Consider the following 23,936-nt stretch of genomic DNA (forward strand, 5'->3'; position numbering starts at 1 on the left):
GAACAATTCCCCCCACCCCCACCGCCCCGCAAACCCCCCCCCACACACACACACAGACACGAATGACAGCCTGGCCACAGCCTGCCGGGCCTTTCGGGCTGGCCCAGCCGTGCTGACTGACACCCCCTTCCCCATGCAGCAGGGCACATGGCCTGTGACGCAGGGTACAGCCAGAGGGGGCGGGGCTGGGGAGATGGGAGGCGGGGCTTCTCTCCATGGGGGTGGAGCCTAGCCCCCTGCACCACCTTTAAAAAGCAGGGGCTGGTCCCCTGCCAAGACAGAGGTGCAAATCGACCCCGCGGTGACACCTGATTCCTTCGTCTGCTCGTTGCCACCGGAGTCCAGCAGGTGAGAACGCTGGGGCACCCTGTGCCCAATGGGGGGGGCTGCTAATGATTGGGGGGGCTCACACACCTGGGGCTCCCCTGCAGCTGGGCACCTTTGTACCACACGCCGCCTCGCGGGTCCCCCCCTTAGCTCACGTTCCTGCCCCCACCCAGCTATTTGTGTCACTGGCTCCACTGTCGCCTGGCCGGGTCCCTCGTTCTCCGGCCGGGTCAAAATCCTGCTGACGGGGCCCAGGGAGGGGCTGAGCACAGCTCCCCTCCCCCGCATGCCAGGGGCTGGCCGCTTAGCACCCAGTACCTGGCCCGAGCCTTGGTAGGGCTGAAACCGGCGCCAGCCTTTAGGTGCCAAGGCCGAGACGGGCCTGGCAGCTCGTTCCCCAGGGGCCAGGGCAGGGGACGGGGACACACACAGGCCGGCCTGGGGCTCCCAGCTCCCCCTAGGGCTGGCCACAGCCTGCTGGCCGGCTCGTCCCTGTGCGGCAGCCAATTGCCATGTGCCCCCTTTGCCTAGTGCTGCCCTGACCAGCCCCGTCCCTGGCACGGTGTGAGCGGCTCAGCTGTGGGCACCACATACCGCCCCCCCCCCGTGCTAGTGTGGGGGTGGCACAGACCCAATGGGACTGCGCGTGTCACGCCCGACACGATGGCGTTTGTTCTTACGCTGAAAGCTCCTGGCGCTGATCAGGGGGCTGGGGGTGGGGGCCTGCCCTGACCCTGACTGCGGGGGGGGGGGGGGGTGTCAATGCCTGGGGCAAACTCACCCCACACTGCATGCCCCTCCCACCCTGCCCATCAGGAGTGCATGATACCTGCTGTGTTTGACCCACATATCACTACGGGTGTGTGTGGGGGGAGGCTCTGTCTGCACTGGCGGGCGTGGGGGGAGCAGGTTAAGGGGCCGTCTTAGGGCTTTGCCAGCTGTGAGGCACAAAGCACAGGCTGGGGGGAGCCTTGTGCTGGGCCCAAAGTTACCAGCGCCCCCCTCAAAACAAACACACACACACACACACACACACACAGACACACACACACACCCCTCCCTCTCGGGGAAGCTGCTGCAGCCCGCCCCTGTCCCAACCCGGAGCAGGGTGCAGCACCAGCCCCCCCCCAACAGCCCCGTCTCCTCCCTTGCAGCCATGACGGGGGAGCTGTGCCTGTGCCTGCTGCTCGTGGCCCTGGCGACCCCCTGCCTCTCCAGGCCGGACACCCGCCAGCTGGGCAGAGCGCCGGGCCCTGACGAGCGCAGGAGCAGCGGGACTGACCCCGGCCCTGTCCGGAGAGACCTGCTCGGGGCCCTGTCTCAGGACCAGAAGCTCCTCATGGCCAAATTCCTGCCCCACATCTACGCAGGTAGGAGCTGCAGCGGGGCCAGCGCCAGGCACACGCCAGTCCTGGCCCTTAAAGCCCTTTTGTAACTGAGTGCCCGGGGATGGGGGGGGGGGGGCAACGCGCGCACACGCTCGCTCGCTCGCTTTTAAAGCCACATGTATCTCTCACACCGTCCAGCCTCCACCTCTGGGGGTGGGTGGGACACGGCTGCTGGTCACACGCCTCAGGATGGTTGGGGTGGGGGGAATTCACCCGACTGGCTTGGTGCTGCGGGTGGGGGCGGGGGGAGGTTGGCTGCCCCACCCCGACGCTGCCGGGCTGCTCAGGGGGTGCCGCCAGCGGGCTCTGGGCAGGGGGTTTGATCGGTGTCTCTGCTCCCGCTCCCGGCAGAGCTGGCAAACCGGGAGGGCCAGTGGCACGAGGACGACGCCCTGCGCTCCCTGCACGACCACGACTATCCCGGCTGGATGGACTTCGGGCGCAGGAGCCTGCCCGAGGCCGACGAGGCCGCCTAGGAGCAGCGTCCCGCGGGGGCCGGCTCCGCCCTGCCGGAGGGGGCGGGGCAGGGGCTGCAGGCTTCACCCCCAGGACTTATTTTTAAGCATGTCCCACTTGCCCTTGTCTTCAAAGCCCTTTGCTGCTGCCCCCCAATAAAATCTGCTCAGCACAACCCCTGTGGTGTCTCTTCTCGCTGCGCCGTGACGGGGGCCTGGGCACCTGGGTTCTGCCCCATGTCCCCCCCCCCAGGTGGCTGGGGCTGGACGAGCGGCTTTAGGGGCTGAGGACACAGCTGGAGAAGGCAGCCAGCTGCTGCTCGTGCAACCCCCCCCGCCACCGGCCGGGCACTACCAGAGCCCCAGGGACCCTGCCGTCGCGGCCGCCAGCCCCGGGGGGGTTGCTCTCCCATTGAGCCGGACGCAGCTCACTGGGGCCCTGGAACCTCGGACTCGCTTCCACCCAGAGACTCCGGCCCCTGCTTGCTCCTGGGTGGGGACGGGGCTGGGGGCAGCCCCCTCCCCCCACAGGCCCAGGTGCAGCCAGTGACTGCGGGTGTTTGCTGGGGCTCAGGTAACCCAGGGCCACCGGCCTTGAACCCAGGGCAGGCCGCTGCAAAGGCCCTGGGCCCCCTCCCGTCCACCGCACCAGCCCGCTGCCAACACCCAGTAATTTATTCTGCTGAAGCCAGTGCTTCCTTTTACCCCCCACCTGCTCACTTTAAAAATAGAGGGGGGGGGAAGCTACAGCTAGAGAATCTCCCCTCCCCCCCAGCCCCACCCTTAATTAAAAAGCCAAAGGCCCAGCCTGGGGCTCCAGTCCCTTCTATGGCCAAAAGGGGGGCAGCCTGCAGCGGGGAGGGGGGCGCTGGTGCCCTAGGGGACAGGTAATGCTGGGGGTGGCTGGAGTGAAGGTGGGGTGGGGGAGTCGAGGGGGCATCAGAGGTTCCTGCCCTCCGGAGCGGGGGCAGGAAGAGCAGCAGCAGGGTGAGGTCTGGTCATACTGCAGCTCCCTGGTCAGCAAGGCCTGAAGTGGAGGGGGAGGGTTTCTTCCTGCCCCCTGCCCATAAGCAGAGGGATCCTCCCCAGCAGCAGCTGCCCCCCCCCGCCCCATTGCTTTCCATGCCCACTAGCCCTGAGGCACACGAAGGGCTTCCGAAGAGCCGTGCGCATGGTGAGAGAGCCCAGCAATCCCCTGACTCCAGGAGCTGGGGCTGAAGGAAAACCGGTGCGAGACGTAATAAAATTGCCAGCGCTGGCCCTGCTTCTCCCTGCCCCTGGCCCTAGCCATGTGGGCGATGCCCGAGCTCAGCTGCTGGGCCAGTCCGTCGGGGTAACTGCGGCTGCTCAGAAGAGCTTTGAGCGCAGGCCCAAGCAGCTGCAGAGCACAGGGGTGTGGGTGTCTGAAACACCCCTGCAGCATGACACAATCAATCCCTCCAAGCAGCCACCCTCGCGGCAGGACGGCTCCTGGGGGCAACACGAGCACCGTCCCGCCCGCCCCCCACCCACAGGTGCCTGCAGCCAGGGCAGGTTCACCCTTGCGCCCTACGCACGGGGCAAGAGGGAAACGAGGGCCTGGCCTTTGAAAAGCCGCAGCCAAGCAGCTGACCCTGCCGACACCCGGCCCCCCACCCCTGCTTTGCTGAGCCCATGGGGGGCGGCTCCAGAGACCGCCCCACGGCTGGGCTCTTTTCATCAACCTCAGCAAACCTGGCCCTTGAGGTGTCAGGGCCCCCAACCCCCCGCCCTGCTCCGATGGCGCCGCAAACACCAGGCTGGGGCCCGTTCTGATCACGTTGTGTTTATTTCACCAGAAAGACACAGCTGGGGGGAGTCACAGGGGGAGGGGGGGGACACCAGCTAGTGCAGAGAGGTATCGAGAACAGCGGGACTTCGGGAGCAGCAGATGTGCATGCAACAGCCACTTCCCCCGGCAGCATGCAGGCCCCGCCCCCTGCTGGGAAGGGGCGGAGCCTTCTCAGTAGCTTAGTTTATTGGTACAAGACAAAACAGTTGTTTAAAAATCTCAGTGTTTTAAAACGACGTCGGCCACAGGCCCGGGGCCACGCTCTGCTGGGGGGTGGGAAATCACACAGCCCAGCCCTGCCCTGCCCTGCCCTGCCCGCCCGGGGATTCGAGCGCAGCCCGGTCCAGGGACTCGGGCCAGAATTGCCTGGGCAGGGCTGAGCCCTTCTGCTATTGCCCAATATTAACATCCTGCACTGACCCCCTCCCTGCCCTTCCGGGGAGCAGATTTCCTCCCCCCGCGGCGCTGTTCTGAGGGCCTGGCCTGTCCCTAAGAGTCACTGCCCCCTCCCCGGCTGGAACAACGGTGCTCGTTTCTCATCTAGGCCCTAAGGCCCCCGCCCCGGGACAGGCACGGCCGCAGGACCTGGCCTTCCCCCACACACACTGTGTTCGGCTGAGAGCGACTGTGGGGAGGGGGCTCAGGCAGTGACAAGAGGCACCGGCACCACCTCCCGTAAACCACAGATCTGAGCCACTTCCCTGCCTGCCGTTCCAAGGGCAGACACCCCCCCGCCCCAAATCTGTGCCCACCACCTTCCGCTGAAGGCAAGTTCAGGGCTCGGGGCGGCAGCTAGAGCCCTTAGGAGCAGGGGCTGCGCAAAACTTCCCTCCCCTCAGCCCCAGAGCTTCCAGACCTAGTTTTGTGATCCTGACCCCCCTGCCGCCCCCCAGGAGCGGCGGAGGCTGAGATGCTGCTGTCCTGCAGAGGGAGCAGGGGAAGGACAGGCCAGTGGATCACTGAGAGGGGACGGGCAGCACTAGGTGCACCGAGGCCCCCCCCGGCCCCAGCGTGCACTCAGTGCTCCCCCGGCAGGCAAGGCCGCCCCGCTAGTGCTGGGGGAACACCTGGCTCCAGGAGCCCAGAGCCAACGTCACAGGCCAAGGCTGAGTTCCAGCTCAACAGTGTCCCCAGCCTCACCCCCTTGTCACAAGGCATGCGGGAGACCTGCTGCACCACGGGGGGGGTGGTGCTATGGGGCAGCCTGAGTCCCCCAGGGCACACGTCCCCTACTCCCAGCTCAGTGGCAGAGATCCCAGGTGCCTATTAAACTGCAGCAGCTGATGCACCCGTTGTCACAGCCCCTCAGAAAATGGTCACCCCACCCCCATCACCTGTGGCCCCCCCTCACCGTGGCTGGAAATAAATTAAGACGACAGAGCAGACCCCTCTGCTGAGCCCAGCTCCCGCCAGCAGCCAAGCCCCAGACGGATCACTGCTCTCACACCCCCCCCCCCACCTCTGCCGGCTCCTGGCTGGCTGGAAAGGACTCTGGGGAGGGGGTGATGGGGAGGCCCAGGTGGGAGCCACGTTGCTCTGCAGGGGTTCATGTCCCAGGCAGGAGGCAGAGTCCCAAGAACCAGCTCACGACTGCGTGGTGGGGGCCGGCACCCCGGCGGGCTGTCTGCCCTCCCCTGCGCCCCGGAAGGAGGCCTCTCCTCTGGCCACCACTTTGTCCAGCCTGAGTCTCTTCAGCTTCTCCACCAGGTTCCAGCTGAAGATGTTGCTCTTGTTCTGGGCTCCGCTGGGCCCAGCGGCCCTGCCGTCATGCAGCCCGGGGGCCCTCGGGAAGGGCTGAGCCAAGCCTGAGCTGCCCCGCTGCTCTCTCAAGGGGGAGAGCCAGGAGGGGGGCTCCGGTGCCCGCAGCGCAGCCAGGGCCTTGCCAGCCCGCACCGAGGCCGAGATGCCGTGTTCCAGCAGCAGCGTGACGAGTCCGAGAGGCGCCCGGGGGCCAGGCTCCAGCGCCTGGGGCACGGGGCCGGTGGCTCTCAGCCTCTCAAAGGGCCCACAAGAGGGCACGACTGTATTATAAAGACTGGGAGAGGAGAGAGGGGAGAGCTGGTCAGTACAAGGAGGTGGCAGCCCCACAGGCGGCGCCGGGCCAGGAAAGAGGAGCTGAGTCTGGGGTGACTTGCCCCAGAGTGCCCTGACCTGACGCCCGCCCTCCCCACACACACACACCCAGTTCTGTGCCAAGCTCCGGACTCCTGGCTCTGTCCCCGACTCACTCTGGGCCCTGACTGTCCCGGTGCCACCGGCGTCCTGCCCGGCGCAGAGTGAACGGTTTGCTCCAGCCAAGGCCCCGGCAGCCCTTGCAAACGCCCACTGCCAGCACTGAAGGGATTTCCCCCGGTGCAGCCTTGGGTGAGAACTGTCTGTTCGGAGAGTTCCTCACCCGCCCCCACCCACAGCTAGCTCTGCCCTGGGCAAGGAGCTCCTCTCTCCCGGCACCGGCCCCGTTAGCTCGTTTGCTTAACGAATCCTTTACCATTAACCTGCAGCAGCCAACACCCCCCCCCTTAGCCAAGTCACAGCGAGTTTGGGACCCCCTTGCCCAGGCTGGGGGCAGCACCTCCCGCCCGGTGCCAGCCACGTTAGTCTCTTTAGGCCTAGAGAGAAAAGGGAGGGTGGGTTAATGGCACATCCTGTGTCCAGGCAGCTACTGGTTAGTGGGTTAGTTGGTGCCCCCCAGAGGCAGAGGCTGGACCCAGGCTGCTCCCGCCACGTGCAGGAGGGGCACGACCTACACACCGCATGGCACTGCCAGGGCCCCTGGCATGTTGGGAATCTCAGCCCAGGGCTCATTCATGTCACAGCCAGTGCCAGGTCTCTGCAGAGATCCCACTCCTGGGCTGCACAGAACTCCCTTCATCTCATGGGAGGCAGCAGCTGCCCGTTCCCAGCTCCGACGGGCTCGGCGGCCGGCCAGGAGCAGCCACCCGCTTCTTCGCACCCAACCCCTGTGACAGGGACACCCGGGTGCGCCACCTCCCAAGCGCCGCTGGGAATGGAGCCAGGCCCCAATTCCCACGCAGCCATGGGGCACGCGGGGAGAAGCCTGGCCCAGCCTCTGCAGTCCAGTCCAGCGGTAACCCCACTCACACCTCGCAGCCTGCAGGGGCTAGCTGGCAACAGCTCCCTTGGTCCCCCTCCAGCAGCTGCCCCCCGGGATCCCGCCCAGACAGGCAGCAGTGTGCACGCCCCGCCCCCCGTGCTCGGTGTCTGTGGGGCTGCCGCGCCCTGCTCTGCCAGCGCGATAGGGGGACTCTTACGTTCGCACCGAGTGCCTCTCAGAGCATCAGGGGCTGCAGGAGGCGCCTGCCCCAGGAGTGTCGCTGCCTAGAACCAGGAGCCATAGAGCAGCCCGAGGCGGGGGCGGGGGGGAGAAAAGGAGACAGTTAGAGGGGGGGCGATTGGTTCGCACGGCGGCGGGGGGGGTGGGCGGGCGGGGTCCTGGCTGCCTTACCTGGGCGTCACCGTGGTGATCTCCTTGCTGGGGTGTAAGATGCGGCAGGTGGTGATGGTGAATGTAGATGGAGTCTGGGGGAGGTTGTTAATGGAGGAGTGGAACACTGGCATGGACAGGAGACACGGGGTTAATGTGTGGGTGGGGGGGAAATGGACAGAGACAGACCTGGGCACAGAGACAAAACCCAGGGGCCTGGGGCTCTGCCTGCGGCACAGGCCCCCAGTGCGTCAGCAGGGAACAGGGAGGCAGAAGGGGGCGGGTGCAGGGACCCTGGCTGGCTCAGAGAGCCACAGGCTCTGTAGGGCCCCAGCCGGGGGCAGAGATTCGAGGCTGATGTTTCCACACGGCCCGTTTCCTGCGGCACCAGGCACACGAGAGCAGCTCCCTGGGCAAGAGAACAAAGGTGTCGGGGGGCCGGAGCGCCCCACGGGGACTGGGGGAGAGTCTCTCGGGCCCTGGCACGGCTGCCCAGCAAGAGGCTGGAGACGGGGCCAGGCGCAGCGTCCAATGGGGATGAGCGAGACAAGCTGGACGTGCAGACAGACAGGGGAAGGAGAGACGGTGGCAGGGGTCGGGGGGACGGGGCAAGTCCTGGAACCACCTGGAGCAAAGGACCAGCCTTGTGGCATCCCAGCAGGGGACAGGGTGAGTCCCAGTAGCCGGGCAGGGCCAGGCCGATACCCACCAGCTGCTGGCTCAGGATCCCCTCCCCTCCCCCTTGGCCCCCGCTCACCACTGGAGCAGCCCGTGGCTTTGGACGGTGTGGAGGCAGCGAGTGCCGGGAAGGTGCTCAGGTCCACCTCGTCCTCCTCAAGGTCGTTCAGGTTGTAGACCTCCTCCAGGTCCACGTCCAGCTGCCGGAAGTCTTTGGTGAGCACGCCGGGCCGGGGGTCCAGGATCCCGCCCAGGTTGGGCTTCGCCAGCTGCTGCCAGTGGTGGAGAGTCACCGAACCTGGGGACAGAGACACCAGCCATGCAGATCTCCAGCCTTCAGCTCCATCCCATGCCGCCGGGGGCCCCAGTGCAGAGCCCTCCCCAAGCCCCCTCCTGCAGCGGGGGAACGTCCCAGGCTTGCAACACAGGAGACCCCGGCTGCGATGACGCGGCTCTGCCCTGCCCAGCCCCTGGAGGGCAGCAGTGTTCACAGCACCCAGCTGGCTCCCGGGGAGGGACGACTCTGGGGGGAGAATTTGGGTCTTAAACTGGGGGGGCCTTGCCATAAAACCTTGGGGTTGTCTGGCCAACTTCCCTGGAGCATCGTGTTGTGAGCGAGAAAACCCGGCTCCTCCCACCCAAGATCAACCGAGCTGGCCACTAGATGGCTCCAAACTCTACACTGACAACTAGAACATCGTGTGCGCACACTAAATGCGGCACGTTGCCTTTTCCCCTGAAGATCCCGCCTGCTGTTATGAGCACAACACTCGTCCATCCCTTCGCAGGCTGGGGGCTCCGGATGCCCAGCCCCAGGCCTCATTCAAGGCTGTTTAATGCTCTCCAGTCACACCGTTGGCCCAGTTAGTCCATCTCAGTTAACACAACACTTCACTCCCAAGGCTGATGCAGGCGGCTCCGCCAAGCTGCTCCCCTTGGACCTGGCCCAAACCTGGCCTGTTCCCTCCGCGCGAGGTGCCCCAGGCCCCCTTGTTCCCCTCACTCACCTTCCAGGGGCTTGACGATCTGCAGCTTGTCCGGCAGGTAGGAGAGGGAGCCGAGGGAGAAGCCGGAGCCCCCGGTGTGCTCCGAGCTGCCCGAGTAGTTGGTACCGGTGGACAGGACGCTGTCATCGGGCGTGAGGAAGCCGCTGGAGCTCTCCACGTCCCTGGACAGTTGGTTCAGCTTCTGCTCGCGCTCCGTCTCGAAGAAGGAGCGCTCCGAGGCGTGGCTCTCCTGGCGGGCGGACAGACGCTGCAGCGCGGCCTCCAGGTCGTGCCTGCCCGGGGTGCCCGGGGTGCCCCGCAGCTTCTCCTCACCCCTGCCGCAGGGAAGCAGGAGATAGTTGGGATGGGCCCCGGGAGCTCAGCCCTGCAGCCGGGTGTGCTCTGAGGAGGGCCCCCACACTGTCCCCAGGCACCACCCCAGTGCATGTCCCGGGGGTGAGAAGCTGGCTCAGCTGACTAGTGCCCTGTCATCTATGGGATAGACCCTTCCTCTCCATTAGCCCCTCGCTGGGTTGGGTCCTGGCACCAGAGCCAAAGGGGCCACACACCAGCTACACCCCCCTGGGGCACGGCCAGACCCAGCCACGCTGCTCCCATCCCCCATTGGGGGTCCTGCTCCTGACCCCCACACCAGTATAACATCAGCCAGGGGACCCAGGAGAGCACCTCTCCGGAGAGCCCAGCAGGGGTCAGGTATGGGCTGGGTGTGGATGTTTGCACCCCCACCCCCCGGCGTCCCTCCCCAGCACAGACTTGGGGGGGGGAGGGAAAAGAGTGGAGGCCCCGACTGACCCCAGCCCACCGGTGCATGGCACCCGCCCTCCCAGCTGCCAGGGGGAGGGGGCACTTACAGGGTGCTCTCCGGGGCCAGGCTGGCGCTGTCTGACCCGTAGTAGCTGGTGCGGGGCGTGCTGACCCGGCTGCACCCTGCCGAGGGGAGGGCTGAGGACGGCTTGGAGCCGGGCAGGTTTTGGGGTGACTCCGCACGCGACTTGGCTTTGACTGCCTGGTTCACGACCTTCACCGTCTCGAAGACCCGCTTGTAGCTCCTGGGAGGGGACAGCGCCCGTCAGTGGGATTCCCTGTCCTGGGGCTTCCCGCCTGCCCCTTCCCTCCACACCAGACAGCATCACTGGGGGGCTTGGCCACCCCAGCCCTCATCTGGGCCCAGGGGACACCCCCTCAGCCCCCATCCATCACATGGGTCCACTCACGTCAGGTTCACTGTGTCCATGAATCGCAGCTAAGCCGGCTCCCCCGCCCCACGGCCCCAGCCCCACAGCGCAGGGGAGACTCACTTGTACTCCGAGGAGGACGAACTGTCAGCTCCTTTCCTCATGATCCCTTTGATCTCCGCAGCCAGCGAGTCCTGCGGGCAGAGAGCACGTGGGTCCCAATGGGGCCGGCGCAGGGAAATGCCAGCTGCCAGGCAGCCCGGAGCCAGGCAGCCCGGAGCCAGCCACCCCTGGGCACCAGCACCCAGAGCTCAGCACAGATGTGCCCAGCATGCCACACTCGTGCATCCCTCATCTCCCTGCAAGGCAGAGCCATGCCAGCTTCCCCCGGGGCTGGTGCAACAGGCCTGGGCAATCCAGTCACGCACATGGCACAATGCCCGGCTCACCCTGGAGTGGCAGCACCCAGGAGCACAGCTCCAACGCGCCCAGCAATGCCAGACCCACGCGCAGGGACCGCGGCGGGGCCCAGGATGGGAGTCTCCCCCTGGCAGTGCCGCCCAGGGCCCCGCGGCCGTACTCACCAGGGGCAGCAGGCTGTAGCGGTTCAGGCTGCTGCTGGGGAGGTTCCGGGTGCGCAGGGCTTTGATCTCCTCCTGGGCCTCGTGCAGCATGCCCTCGCACTCGGCGTATTTCTCCTGCAGGTCCTGCAGCTGCACGGGCACAGGACGGGGGTCAGGGTGGGGGGAGCAGGGCCTTGCACCCCACCCCCCTCAGCATGGCAGCTGCGCCCCCGTCCCATGCTCTGTGCTCCCCCACCCCCAGCACTAAGAGCGAGTCTGGGCCTGGCCAGGGATCAGGCCGGTGGATGGAGCAGCAGTGGCTGAGCACCGGGGACCCAGCACCGCCCTGCCCGAGGGACTCACCTCAGTGCGCAGGTTCTGCTGAGACGCCTTCGTCGCGGCCAGATGCTGCTGCAGCTCCTCCACCTCTGCGCCGTACTGGGGGAGACACAGCGGGTCAGGGCTGCCGCCACCCCCCCACTCCAGGGAGAGGCCCTGGCAGCCAGCCAGACGCAGGGCCAGGCACTCACCGTGCGGCACTTCTGCTGCAGGTCCACGATCTGGGCCAGGAGCTGGCTGATCTCCTCCTGCTGCCGGGCCGTGTCCTCGGTCTTGCGAGCCAGCTCCTCGGAGAGAGAGGCCACCTGCCGGCTGGCTTCAGCTGGAGGGAGGGGGCAGGAGATTAGCTACTGAGCAGCCCGGCCGGGCCCCATGGAGACCTGGGGTGAGCTCACAGCCATGCAGGGATGGCCCCAAAGGGAGGCCACTGCAGCCCCCTCCCCACAGAGCCCCCCCGACCCGGCGCCGACGTACAGAACTGTTCCACGCAGTCCAGCATCAGCTGCTGCTCCTGGTCCTCGTACTGGCAGGTTTCCGTGGCGATGCTGGTGGCCTGGGGGAGAGATAAGGAGCGTTAACCACACCGTGACCAGCCCCCGCCCCTGCCGGCTCCACAACACGCCCCGGCTCTGCAGGGCTTCCGATGGGGAACAGCCCCCGGCTCGCCCGCAGCACCAGGGCGGGAGCAAGGGGGGCCCAGCTGCCAGCCAGGGGTGGGCAGGGAGGGCGGCTGGGACAGAGCTCCCTCGGGGCCAAGGATCCCCCCACCCGCCAGGTCACTGGCTGCCTGTTCCTATGAGCCACAACCACCCGCCTCAGCCATCGCCAGCCCGGCCCGGCACAGAGCGTCCCCCGCACCAGCCCAGCCCAGAACACACGCCCTCCCCAGCCCAGCCCGTCCCAGCTCAAAGCATATGCCCGCCCCCCAATCCCAGCCCAGCCCAGAGTGTCCCCCCACCAGCCCGGCCCAGCACAGAGCCCCCTCGCCCCTACCCAGCCCGGCACCGCACCGCGCCACCCCGCCCCGCACCGCGCACACCCACCCACCCCAGCCCAGCCCGGCACAGAGTGCCCCACCCCAGCCCAGCCTGGCACAGCACAGAGCCCCCCTCACCCCATGCCCAGCCCGGCCCAGAGCCCCCCGTGCCAGCCCCCAGCTCTCACCTCCAAGCGCAGCTTCTGGTTCTCCTCCTCCAGGCCCCTGAGTTTCTGCTGCAGGGCGTCGTACTGGACGTGCTGCTGCAGGGACAGGGAGGACTCGTTCCGCCGCAGCCTGGGGGGCAGAGGGGCCGTGAGCAGCGGCAGCCTGGGCACCCAGCCCCTGTGTCACTGGGCAGGGAGGCAGCCCGTACGGCTCCACCACCCCCACCCCCGGGAGGGGGCAGCATCCCGGAGAGGGGCCCATAAACCCCCAGTGCCACCCGGAGATGGGCCAGGCCCCACCCCCCAGGCAGGAGGAAAAGGGACCCAAGGCCCTTCCTGCACCCAGCTGATGGGAGAAGGGGGCAGAGCCGCTCCCGTCTAAGGAGCTTCCCCTCAGGGCAGGTCCCAGCTGAGGGCAGCTCCAGGGCCGGAGGCTTTAGGGTTCAGGGGCAAAAGACATATCTGGCTTCAGGACTGAGCGTGATACATTGATGGAGGGGATGGTATGATGGGAGAGCCTCATTTTGGCAATTAATTGATCTTTGATTATCAGCAGGTAAATATGCCCAGTGGTCTGTGATGGGATGTTAGGTGGGGTGGGATCTGAGTTACTACAGAGAATTCTTTCCTGGGTGCTGGCTGGTGAGTCTTGCCCACCTGCTCAGGGTTTAGCTGATCGCCACATTTGGGGTTGGGAAGGAATTTTCCTCCAGGGCAGATTGGCAGAGGCCCTGGGGGTTTTTCGCCTTCCTCTGCAGCGTGGGGCATTGGTCACTTGCTAGAGGATTCTCTGCACCTTGAAGTCTTTAAACCACGATTTGAGGACTTCAATAACTCAGACATAGGTCAGGGGTTTGTTACAGGAGTGGGTGGGTGAGGTTCTGTGGCCTGCGTTGTGCAGGAGGTCAGACTAGATGATCATAATGGTCCCTTCTGACCTCAAGTCTATGAATCTATGAGATGGGGGCCCAGCTGCGAGCTGGGCAGGACACGGCTCTGTGGAGCGAGCAAGGCACGTGCTGTCCTGCAATGAGCTAGCCAAGGGCATGGTCTCCCCCCGGCCCCAGCGATGGGAGCAGGGCCCGCGGGTCACTCACGGCGTGGCAGTGGCTGTGGCCGGCTCGCTGTCCTCCACGGTGTTGGTGTAGAGATGGAGCAGGTCATCCCGCATGGACACCTCATGCCGCAGCTGGGCAACCTACGGGCACAATGGGGGGGTGAGATAGGCTGGGCAGGGTCCCCAGGGGGCTTCCACTCACGTGAGGTCACCAGCCTGACCGCAGCCCAGGGTGGTACCAATATGTCGGGGAGTTTAGAGGGGTGCAGTGCAGGGGCCCCATCACTGACAGTTGCCCCTCACTGGGGGCACTGCAGATACTGCGGATGGGATGGGCCCCGGGGGGCAGGGCTGGGACGGGCTCGCAGGGCAGCCTGGGAGGATCTGGCTCACTGGCTGGTACACAGAGCCGGGGGTTCTGCAGGTGCAGGTGCCAGGGCCCTGCTTCCCACCCGAGCCCGTGGGGAGCCTTTACCTCCTCCTTGGCCAGCTCCAGCTGCTCCTCCAGGAGCTCATTTCGCTCCGTCAGGCTCCGGTTCTGCTTCAGCAGGGACTGCCCGATCCGGGCGGCAAGCTCCAGGTCCCGCTCCTTCTGCGGGGGCGGGAGGGGAGACGACAGGCTGCTGTTAACTGGGGCAGGCCAGCGGGTCCCCATCCCACCCCCAGACTGGCCCCTCTCCACCTGACCCAACCCCCCACCCCCTTACACACTTCCTCCCTCCCCACCCAGCTCTGACCCCTCCCCGCCCTTCCAGAACTGCTGCCCCATGCCCAGGGCCCTCAACCCAAGCCAGGAGCCTCTCATGGCATTTCTGACCCAGCAGGGCACCGTATGGGTTTGCCACCACCTCTGGGGAGGAGCAGAGACCTCAGGCAAGGAGGGGGAAGCAGCTCCACCTACCTCCTCCAGCAGGTTGGTCACCGCATCAAGATCATGGTAGGTCTTTGTGATCCTGCCGACCCGCTCGGAACAGAGGACTGTGAAACAGCAAGAAAGAAAGAGGGTTGGTTCCCCATCACATCAGCTCCACCAGCCCTCTTCATCCAAGGATCACCAAGCCTCCTAGCTCCCCTGGAACGGGTCACTTCACCTCCCACTGAAATGCAGCCACCTCTGGGATGAAGCTATCAGCTGCCCAGCCACTGCAAACTACAGCTTTAGGACAGGATGTGCAAGAGCAGGAGTGGCCAGGGAGGCAGGAAGTCGACTCCTGGGGTGCATTCTGGCATTCTAGCCAGTGCTCCCCCACAGCACGCTAGAAGCAGGTGGTGTTCAGTGAAACTGAGGGAGGAAGGGTGGTGCAGTGGTTAGAGCACTGATTGGGGCCCAGGTTCAAGTCCCTGCTCTGCCACAGGGCCCTGTGTGCTTGGTCCAGACACTTAACCTCTCTGTGCCTCAGTTCCCCATCTGTACAATGGGATAACAGGGCAGGGGCTGTGAGGATAAATGCAATGAAGATTGTGCTGTGCTCACACACCATGGGGACGGGGGCCAGAGCCCATTTGTAACTGAAGAGAGGGAGCATGTTATTTGTGCAATGCACAGTTTGCCTGTGGAACTCACTGCTACAAGGGAGGCCAAGAGCTTGGCAGGGAACAGATGTTAGATGTGGCTACTGGGAACCTCCGTGGCAGGTTGTACAAGGATCTAATCCCTCACACCCTGAGGCCGCTGACCGGGGGGGGCGGGTGTTAAGGAGACAAAGCCCAAAGTTACAGACCCTCCTGCCCCCCTCAATGTTCTTCCCCTACACACACTTCACTGGTGGAGCTTGGTTGGTTACACACACACTCACACTCTCTCTCTGCTGTGCTCAGCTGGGGTGTCAGGCCCCCCTGCGGGACATCGGTCAGACCGAGCTCAGTGGGGCCGGAGGGAATGGAAAAATCCAGGCCACGGAGATGGGATTGGAAGCGACATCCCGGCACAGGGCCAGGCCGGAAACTGCTCGGCTCCACTAGCCTCTATTTATACCACTGCCAGGCTCCCCAGGCCATGCCACTTCCCATCCGTCTCCCGCCTGCCCCATCCCCCAGGAGATCAGTCGCCCTCATTTCTCCCTGGAGCCGGGGGCAGAGGCTCCAACCCGGCTCAGCTCACTAGTGCAATGAGCTTTGGCAGGTCTCAGGCCAGCTCCGTTGCCAGTCTCCACTCAGGAGAGGTGGGACGGGTGCAATGGACACAGACAGCCAGTTCCCAGCCCACGGCCCAGCTCCCCCACCCCAGAGGGCCCCTGCAGCTAGAGGGATGCTCGCTGCTCTGTGCCAGCCTCACGGGCGCTCACCTGGCCTGCTCTGCCAGTAGGGTGACCAGACGTCCTGATAAAATCGGGACCGTCCCGATTTATAGGAGTTTGTCCCACATCACCCCATCTGCCAGGCAAGCCGGGAACTCCAGGCAGGACTCTACGGGCCCAGCTGCTTGCAAAGCTCCCACTGCCTGGCCTGCAGAGGGTCCCAGCTCTCGAGGGAGTGCCAGGCTCACAGAGAGGCTGGAGCAGAGGCCAAAGGGTAACTGAGGCAGGGAGCAGGCCCCACAGCCTCCCCTCAGCCGCACAGGACACAAACCTGCTCCCCAGCTAGCGCCTCCCCCAGCTCTGCTCCAGCGCCAGCCATCATGGGGTGTCCCAGCCCTCGCACAGAGTTCGGGAGGCTCCTCTCTCTGGGGGCTGGGTCAGGATTGTCTCTGCTCTGCGCATGAAGAAACTGAGGCACCGAGCAGGGAATTGGACTTGCCCAAGGGAACAGAATCAGCAGCCAAGAGTTGAACCCAGGAGTCCTGGCTCCCAGTTCCCAGCTCTCCCCACCCAGAGACCCACCTCTCCCTATCCTGCAGCACCACAGAATGGCCCAATCTCCCAGCCAGGCAGACCGATCCCTGGCATAGCCCCCATTAGAGACCCCCTCGGCTACACCCTGCTGGGTCTCAGCACGAGGCAGCCAGGCCGATCGGCCCTTCTGGCCTGTGCTCGCTGCCCTCCCTGGCCCCTGCTGCCCTGAGCCCCCAGCCCCCCTCCTGCATCGACCCCCCAAGCTGCTGCACAGCAGAGAGGTGCCAGCCGAGCACCAGCCCCGCGAGCTGCCATGGGCCCAGGCAGGTTGCCTAAGCAACAATCACTGCCTGCCATGCTGACATTCAGTGGAGCCAACGTGTCCTCAGGCCCTTCCTAAGCAGCAGCAGCAGCGAGGAGGCTGGACACAGCCGGGCGCAGGGGAGAGACGCTCCAGGGAGGCAGGGAAGCAGAAGGGGCCTGCACCATGGCGGGGGGCCGGGGGCTCTGACCCACCAGCACTAGCTCTGCTGACACTGCCAGGAAAACCTGCCAGGGCTCATGTCGGGCTCCTACCTGAGGGAGGAGCAGAGAAACAGGAGGCGCCCCACCAAGGGGGGTGGGGGCAAGGAGGGGCGCTGGGAGCCAGGACTCCTGGGTTCTATCCCCAGCTCTGTAAGGGGCGTGGGGGCTAGTGGTTCCAGGAGGGGCGCTGGGAGCCAGGACTCCTGGGTTCTATCCCCGGCTCTGTAAGGGGCGTGGGGGCTAGTGGTTCCAGGAGGGGCGCTGGGAGCCAGGACTCCTGGGTTCCATTTGCAAGGTTATCACTGACTTGCCAAGCAGGCCGCGGGGACAAAGCATCGCAGCTGCGTGCCTCGGTTTCCCCACCTGTTGAGCAGGGACTCTCTGCCTGGGAGGGGTGAGAGGATCAGCGAGCGATCTCCCCACCCAGAGCACTGAACCCAGCTAAGCCCGGCTGACACAGGGCGCGGGGTGCCTCTGAAATGGGTTAGCAGGAGAAGCTCAGAGATCCCACAAATCCCATTACGTTGCCCCGGTCAGCGGTGACGTAATGGCGGCGCGTTGCCATGGCGATGCCCCCACACCCCCTGATGCCCACCCCCGCTGACCCTCGGAACAGCCTGTCCTGTTCCACCCAGCTGCTGTCTTGTCAACAACCTGGCTAATCCCGCAACCCGGCGCCCCCGTCCCCGCCCCCTCGGGCACCGCGCCCTGCTCCCGACACCCGGCCCGCGTGCGGGCTGGCACGTCCGCATGGCGGGCGGGGGCAGGAGCCGAGAGGTCGGCCCCCTCGCCCAACAGGGCCTCGGTCTCTGCAGGGGACCCCCCCAGCGCCTTGTCAGGCTGCTGAACCATAATTGGAAATAATTAGAGCATGAGCTTCGTTAAGGCGTGAGTGAGTGACGGGCCGCCGGGCGGCTGCTGGGGTCTGCAGGCTGAGTGGCAAGATACAGACCCCACCCCCCCCAGATCGGGAATGGGCCAGGCATAAGGTGGGTGCCTGCCCCAGCAGCAGGGGCCCCGGGGGACCCAGCCCCTGGGGATAGAGTCGCTTGGCAGCCATTGTTTGGCGAGAGAAAACCATCAAGCTTGGGGATGCAGAAAGACGGACACCGAGCCCCATCCCCTGGCTGCGCCCTTTCCCCCCAGCCCCAGCTCTGCCCCCCCAGCAGTGTCAAGATCAACTGCCCTCCCCTCACTGCTCCTCCAGCTCTCAGCCAACCCCCACCCCAAGGAGCCACTGGCCCTGCGCTCTTGGGGGAAGGACGATCTTCCTCCTCGGGGTCACAGAGACGCCACCATAGCCCCCCAGCCAGGGGTCTAGGGCGCCAGCTCAGAGCTCTGCATTCACTGCGCCATCCTGACAGCACATTGCCCCCCAAGCCCCACCCCCCAGCCCCACGGCAGTCGGTACCCAGGGGCCTTCCACCCCCAGGCCCCATGACCCCCCCAACAGCCACCCTGCAGTGAGCCAGAGGCGGGCCCGGGGCAGCGGCTGGGCCCCATGTGATGCCAGCCTCCCTGCCAGGTGGCTGGAGTGGGAACGTGGGTTCCTCCTGCATCCCCCCAACATTTCCAGCTGGGCTGTCAGTGCCAGCACCGGGAAGGGGCCCCCCCAGCCCTATCGGAGAGGGGTCCGGGAAAACCTGGCACTCCCCGGGGGGGCCTTCGGCTGGAGGGCAGCCCACAGCCCCTGCTACTCTCTAGGACCAGTCGGTGCCACACACCTCGCCCGGACGACACGGCGCCCACCCTGCAGCCAGCAGCCCTGGACAGACGCAGGGAGCACTGCCCAGGCATCGCTGCCAGCCCAAACCCTTGGGGAAGCAGCAGCTGGGCCGGATGGACCCCACTTGTCACCCTCCTCTACCAGGAGAAAGAGCCCAATAGCACCCAGCGGAAGACGAGGCCACAACGAACCGGAGCAGCCTCCTGTCCGGGAGGGCAGACGCCCAGAGCAGTTCAGAGGCTCTCAGACCCGCTCCATGCCTGCAGCACCTGCTCCGGCCCAGGAAGCCGCCCCACAAGGGGAGAGCGACAGGGGTCACCCCACCCCGAGGGGCTCTGGCACGGCACAGCTGAGCCACCGGGGCGCTTCCCTCCAGGCGGGGCTGGAAGCCAACAGTGGCGGGCGAGCAGCGGGCAGCCACCCCGTGAACACACTGCCCATGGGCCAGACGCACCGGGGCCACCGCAAACCCGCAGCGGGCGAAAACCAGGCACCAAATAATCCACACAGCACGACCAAGCGCTCGCCCCAGCGCCAACGCCCGGGCAGGCCTTGCCACGCCGGAGGGGCGAGCTGCAGCCAGGCCAAAGCACACGGCACAGCCCCCGGGGATGGGACCTGGCAGATTTAACCTTAGCCAAGCAGGGGGGTTACATACAGCAGGGCAGGATCACCGCAGAGCGTGACGGGGGCTCTGAAGGTCAATGCACCCACTGCCCCGGGTCTTACCTTCCTCCAGCTCGTTAGTGATCAGCTCCGCGGAGCCGTGCAGAGCCGGGCTCCCGGGCACCTCATCATAGGCTGCGGGGCTGCTCCAGAACTCCATGGCCTGGGGCCCGCGGAGCCCCCCACCCTCGCACAGCTCAGGGGGAAACATGCAGCCAAGCCCCAGCTCCCGGAGCAAAGGGAAGATGCGGCTCTGCCGGGTGCAGCAGCCTGTCAGCGAGCAGCAGGCAGCAGCTGTGCAAGGGGGGGCTGGGGGGGTATCAGTCAGGTCAGCCCAGCCCAGCTCCCTCCCCTGCTCCTGCTCCCTGGCAATGGTCCCCCCACTGCTCTGCCTACCCCTATTTATAGGGTCTCCCTTGTTTCTGCACCTGGCCGGGCACATCTCATTCAAGCTGAGGGGGGGGGGGAGCAGCACAGACTAGACCATCTACATGGAAAGGGAGGGTGTCCAGTTTAGAGAGACACAGGCATTGCTGGGGATAAAAGGCTCATGGGGGGGGCAATGCTGGGGTTAAGCCTGCATCTGTGGGAGTGGCTATGGGGGGGCCAGTAGGAGCTCCCCCCCCCTTTCCCTGCAGAATGGATCGGCTCTGACAGAAGCCCGTTGTTCTGCAGCTGCATCCTTCTGCAGTGACACCTGGCTCAGAGCAGCCCCTCTTGGGGGGGGGGGGGCAGGAGCTGGGCTCCCCCTCCCCCCCACCTGCCGACTGGACAAGGATCCCCTGGAGGCCAGTGCAGCCCCTAGGAGCTGGGGGCAGGGAGGGGGCGGGGGCAGGGGCAGGGGCAGGGGCAGGGGCTGCCCTCCCCAAGGCCAGGCTGCCAAAGGTCCCCAGCTTGGAGGGCTCCGGGGATTGAGGGATCGGCCCGGAGCTATTTGAAAATCTGACCCTGACCTGACCCCTCTTCTGGCCCATAGGAGGCTGGAAGGGGGGGTCCTGCTTCCTGGATGGTTCCCCAGTGCTCAGGGGTGTCTGCTGAGCCCAGCCCCCGCAGCGAGAGGAGGGGGAATCCTGGGCCAGACCCTGCAGGTGGGTCCCTCCCTGTGCAGGTGGGGGCCCCGGCTGTCGCTTCGGCGCGACATGGACAGACGCTGACGGCTGGTGTCGGAAAGGGGGAAGCATGGCCCTGTGGGGCTGACAGTCCTGCTGCCCGGCACCCGCTGCCCCCCGCCGCCTGGAGCTGCATGAAAGCAGCTCCCCCCTCCCTGCCCCGTATGCACCTAATGAACCGGGGCGCTCGGGGCTGATTCTCAGCCCGCCTGCCGCGTCGGCTGCACCCCGGGAGTGGAGCTCCTCACCTGCCCAAACCTGCAGCCTGGAGGTGGGACGGGGAAGCCTGTGACGGTGGGAGGTGCTGGGGGGGTCTGGGGCCTGTGCACAGGTCTCCAGCCTGTACTGGGAGCATGGGGGTCTCTGCCCATGAAGGGAGGTGGGTGGGGAGCTCTCTAGTCCATCGGGGGGGGCAGCAGGGGCCACACGGGGCAGGTAGCAGGGGAGGTCCATGCCGAGAGGCAGTGGGAGGAGCTCCCATCTTTACCCCAAATGTGCCAGGTGCACTCTGGGAGTCGGGGGGCTCCTGTGACCCGGCCCAGACAAGTCCCAGATTTCCCACCACTCAGGTTCTTCTCAGCTGCAACGGTTTGAATCTGGCCTGTCTCACGAGCTCCGGCCCCAGAGCAGCGATGCTACAAACCAGCCCTCAGCTCCCAGCCCCACCTCAGGTGGGACCAAGCTTTTTGGGTGGGAATTTCCTTAGTCCTGAGACGCCCCTGGGTGCTGAGGGAGGTGCTGTCACCTGGGGCGGGGGGCGGCCCTGCACAGCCCGTCTGCTCGCTGCAATGCTCAGAGCCGGAGACCTGTGACGGGGCTGCTCCAGCCGGCACGGAGCGTCCCATACGCAGGCCCCAGGCCGCGCGCTGGCCGCGCCCACGGTGCCCCACATCCCCTGGCTGGCTGGCGGCTGTAACCGGTCTGGCTCCCTTGGCAGCTCTGCCGTAAGCACCGTTGGGTGAAGGCAGCAACGAGGCCCAAGCAGGGGGAGACGTGAATAATTTATGACGGTGCTTTAATAATGGACGAGGTGCAGGGGGGAAACTGCACGGGCAGGGGACACAAGCACCACGGGGAGTCCAATGGGACACGGGCAGGGGCAAGCACCACGGGGAGTTCAATGGGACACGGGCAGGGGACGCAAGCACCACGGGGGGGGGGAGTTCAATGGGACACGGGCAGACGCAAGCACCACGGGGGGGGGGGAGTTCAATGGGGCATGGGCAGACGCAAGCAAATCCAGCAGGACAATGAACAATGGGCAGCTCCCGTCACAGAGCCGGTCACACGCCCCCCCCCCCACGCCCTCTTGCTGAGTCTCAGGGCAGGGAAACCACCGAGGCTGGATTGCTCCTGCCCTTCGCCCCAGAGTCCCGCCACTGCCGGAATTAATGCTCTGAACCAAAGGGAAACCGAGGCACAAGGCAACCTAGCAAAGTGACTTGGCCACGGGGGGAACCTATGGCTTCCAGCCCACCCCTAGCCCCCCCTCCCCTCCCCCAGCCGGGACTGGCACCCAGCCGCTTTGCTCTAACCACTAGACCATCCCATGACTGGCTAGGTTCAGCGAGCGCCGTGAAGCCCGTTTCCACGAGCGAGCCTCCCTCCTGGGCACAGACCAGCAGCCAGACCCCCCCCCCCCGCAAGGTGCAGGGAGCCCCCAGGGCGGATCCGGGCCCGGCGCCCAGCGGGTTTGCACTCGTGGCCGGGGAAGCTGGGCTGAGGCTCCTTGCACCAGGGCAGGAGACGCAGCCTCTGCCTAAACCCCCCCCCCCCCCCCGGCAGGGATGTGCTCCCCGGTTTAGGTCCCACAATCAGATTACAGGGGGCTCGTTCCGATTAACGGGCCAGGACGCGGGCTCAAGGAGAGGAGCCAGCACCCCCTCCCCCCACCGCCCCCAGCACATGGACCGACGCGGGGAGGGGGGGGTCAGAGACACGCAGGCAGCCATGCCCCTTGGTCTGGGGTGTCCCGGAGGGGAGGGGCTGCTGCCATCTGCCCGAGGTCCCTGGCCGGAGATGGCCCGGTGGGACTGGGAAAATTTGGCTAAGTTCCCAGTGGCCCATTTATACTCCCTCCTCACCCCCCACCTAGACCTCCTCCCTCTCCCCGCTACAGTCCCTGCCTCCCCGTAACTCCCTCCCTGTCACCCCCACCCCGCTCTAATCTGCCCCCTCCCCCTTTGCTCTCGCAACACGTGGACAATAATCACAAAGGAACCAGAGCTAATCCTGTCTGTGCCCCATATGGAACCTCTGACCCCAAAGCCCCCAGGGAGGGGGAACCACCTGGCCCCATGGTGCTTCCTTTCCTGGCCCCCCAGCTTCGCCAATCCCAAGGGGTCAAAGGTCACAAGTCTCCCCCCCCCCCACACCGAGAATGGGGGCTCTGTGAATGTACGTCCTGGTCCCGGAGTTCCAGCTCCTCTGTGCGTGGGCTGCTCCAGGACTCCAGCAGCTGGGGGTCCCGCCTGTGGGCGGCGGAGCTGGGGGTCCTGCCTGCGGGCAGCAGAGCTGGGGGTCCCGCCTGTGGGCGGCGGAGCTGGGGGTCCCGCCTGCGGGCGGCAGAGCTGGGGGTCCCCCAGAGGGCGGTGGAGCTGGGGGTCCCGCCTGCGGGCGGCGGAGCTGGGGGTCCCCCGGAGGGCGGCGGAGCTGGGGGTCCTGCCTGCAGGCAGCGGAGCTGGGGGTCCCCCGGAGGGCGGTGGAGCTGGGGGTCCCACCTGTGGGCGGCGGAGCTGGGGGTCCTGCCTGCGGGCGGCTGCGCTGGGGGTCCCCCAGAGGGCGGTGGAGCTGGGGGTCCCGCCTGCGGGTGGCGGAGCTGGGGGTCCTGCCTGCGGGCGGCAGAGCTGGGGGTCCCCCAGAGGGCGGTGGAGCTGGGGGTCCCGCCTGCGGGCGGCGGAGCTGGGGGTCCCCCGGAGGGCGGGGGAGCTGGGGGTCCCGCCTGTGGGCGGCGGAGCTGGGGGTCCCCCAGAGGGTGGTGGAGCTGGGGGTCCCGCCTGCGGGCGGTGGAGCTGGGGGTCCCGCCTGCGGGCGGCGGAGCTGGGGGTCCCCCAGAGGGTGGCGGAGCTGGGGGTCCTGCCTGCGGGCGGCAGAGCTGGGGGTCCCCCGGAGGGCGGCAGAGCTGGGGGTCCCCCGGAGGGCGGTGGAGCTGGGGGTCCTGCCTGCGGGAGGCAGAGCTGGGGGTCCCCCGGAGGGCGGTGGAGCTGGGGGTCCTGCCTGCGGGCGGCAGAGCTGGGGGTCCCCCGGAGGGCGGTGGAGCTGGGGGTCCCACCTGTGGGCGGCGGAGCTGGGGGTCCTGCCTGCGGGCGGCAGAGCTGGGGGCCCCAGAGGGCGGTGGAGCTGGGGGTCCCGCCTGCGGGAGGCAGAGCTGGGGGTCCTGCCTGCGGGCGGCAGAGCTGGGGGTCCCCCGGAGGGCGGTGGAGCTGGGGTCCCGCCTGCGGCGGCGGAGCTGGGGTCCCAGAGGCGGCGGAGCTGGGGTCCCGCTGCGGGCGGCGGAGCTGGGGTCCCCAGAGGCGGTGGAGCTGGGGTGCTGCCTGCGGGCGGTGGAGCTGGGGCGGTGGAGCTGGGGTCCTGCTGCGGGCGGCAGAGCTGGGGGTCCTGCCTGCGGGCGGCAGAGCTGGGGGTCCCCCGGAGGGCGGTGGAGCTGGGGGTCCTGCCTGCGGGCGGCGGAGCTGGGGGTCCCCCGGAGGGCGGCGGGGGGGGGGCAGCTCTTACCAGCTCAGCCCACGCGGAGGCGACACTGAGTGGGGAAC

The 23,936-nt window shown here is 66.7% G+C and overlaps 2 protein-coding genes across 4 annotated transcripts; one reads left to right on the forward strand and one right to left on the reverse strand.

The window, feature by feature from the left end:
• Positions 1-241: 241 nt before the first annotated feature.
• On the forward strand, positions 242-2,338 carry LOC120392153 (gastrin/cholecystokinin-like peptide). Its single transcript, XM_039516701.1, has 3 exons — positions 242-348; positions 1,482-1,697; positions 2,067-2,338. Exons 2-3 carry the CDS (start codon positions 1,484-1,486, stop codon positions 2,189-2,191), a joined length of 339 nt encoding a protein of 112 aa, XP_039372635.1. The 5' UTR covers positions 242-348; positions 1,482-1,483; the 3' UTR covers positions 2,192-2,338.
• A 1,544-nt stretch (positions 2,339-3,882) lies between these two features.
• Positions 3,883-19,435, reverse strand: HAP1 (huntingtin associated protein 1). 3 transcript variants are annotated; one of them, XM_039516676.1, is made up of 16 exons: positions 19,139-19,435; positions 14,289-14,365; positions 13,863-13,979; positions 13,428-13,528; positions 12,352-12,460; positions 11,662-11,740; positions 11,379-11,509; positions 11,212-11,286; positions 10,870-10,998; positions 10,409-10,479; positions 9,962-10,159; positions 9,111-9,424; positions 8,183-8,401; positions 7,447-7,552; positions 7,253-7,319; positions 5,877-6,015 (listed from the first exon to the last, which is right to left on the reverse strand). In XM_039516676.1, exons 1-15 carry the CDS (start codon positions 19,284-19,286, stop codon positions 7,271-7,273), a joined length of 1,923 nt encoding a protein of 640 aa, XP_039372610.1. In that variant the 5' UTR covers positions 19,287-19,435; the 3' UTR covers positions 5,877-6,015; positions 7,253-7,270. The 3 variants fall into 3 exon arrangements, with proteins under 3 accessions (XP_039372608.1, XP_039372610.1, XP_039372611.1); XM_039516677.1 differs by having other exon boundaries at positions 5,885-6,015; positions 7,261-7,319; XM_039516674.1 differs by lacking the exon at positions 7,253-7,319 and having other exon boundaries at positions 3,883-6,015.
• Positions 19,436-23,936: the final 4,501 nt, after the last annotated feature.

This window comes from Mauremys reevesii, linkage group 27 (genome assembly GCF_016161935.1).
Source record: "Mauremys reevesii isolate NIE-2019 linkage group 27, ASM1616193v1, whole genome shotgun sequence".
Taxonomy (NCBI): domain Eukaryota; kingdom Metazoa; phylum Chordata; order Testudines; family Geoemydidae; genus Mauremys; species Mauremys reevesii.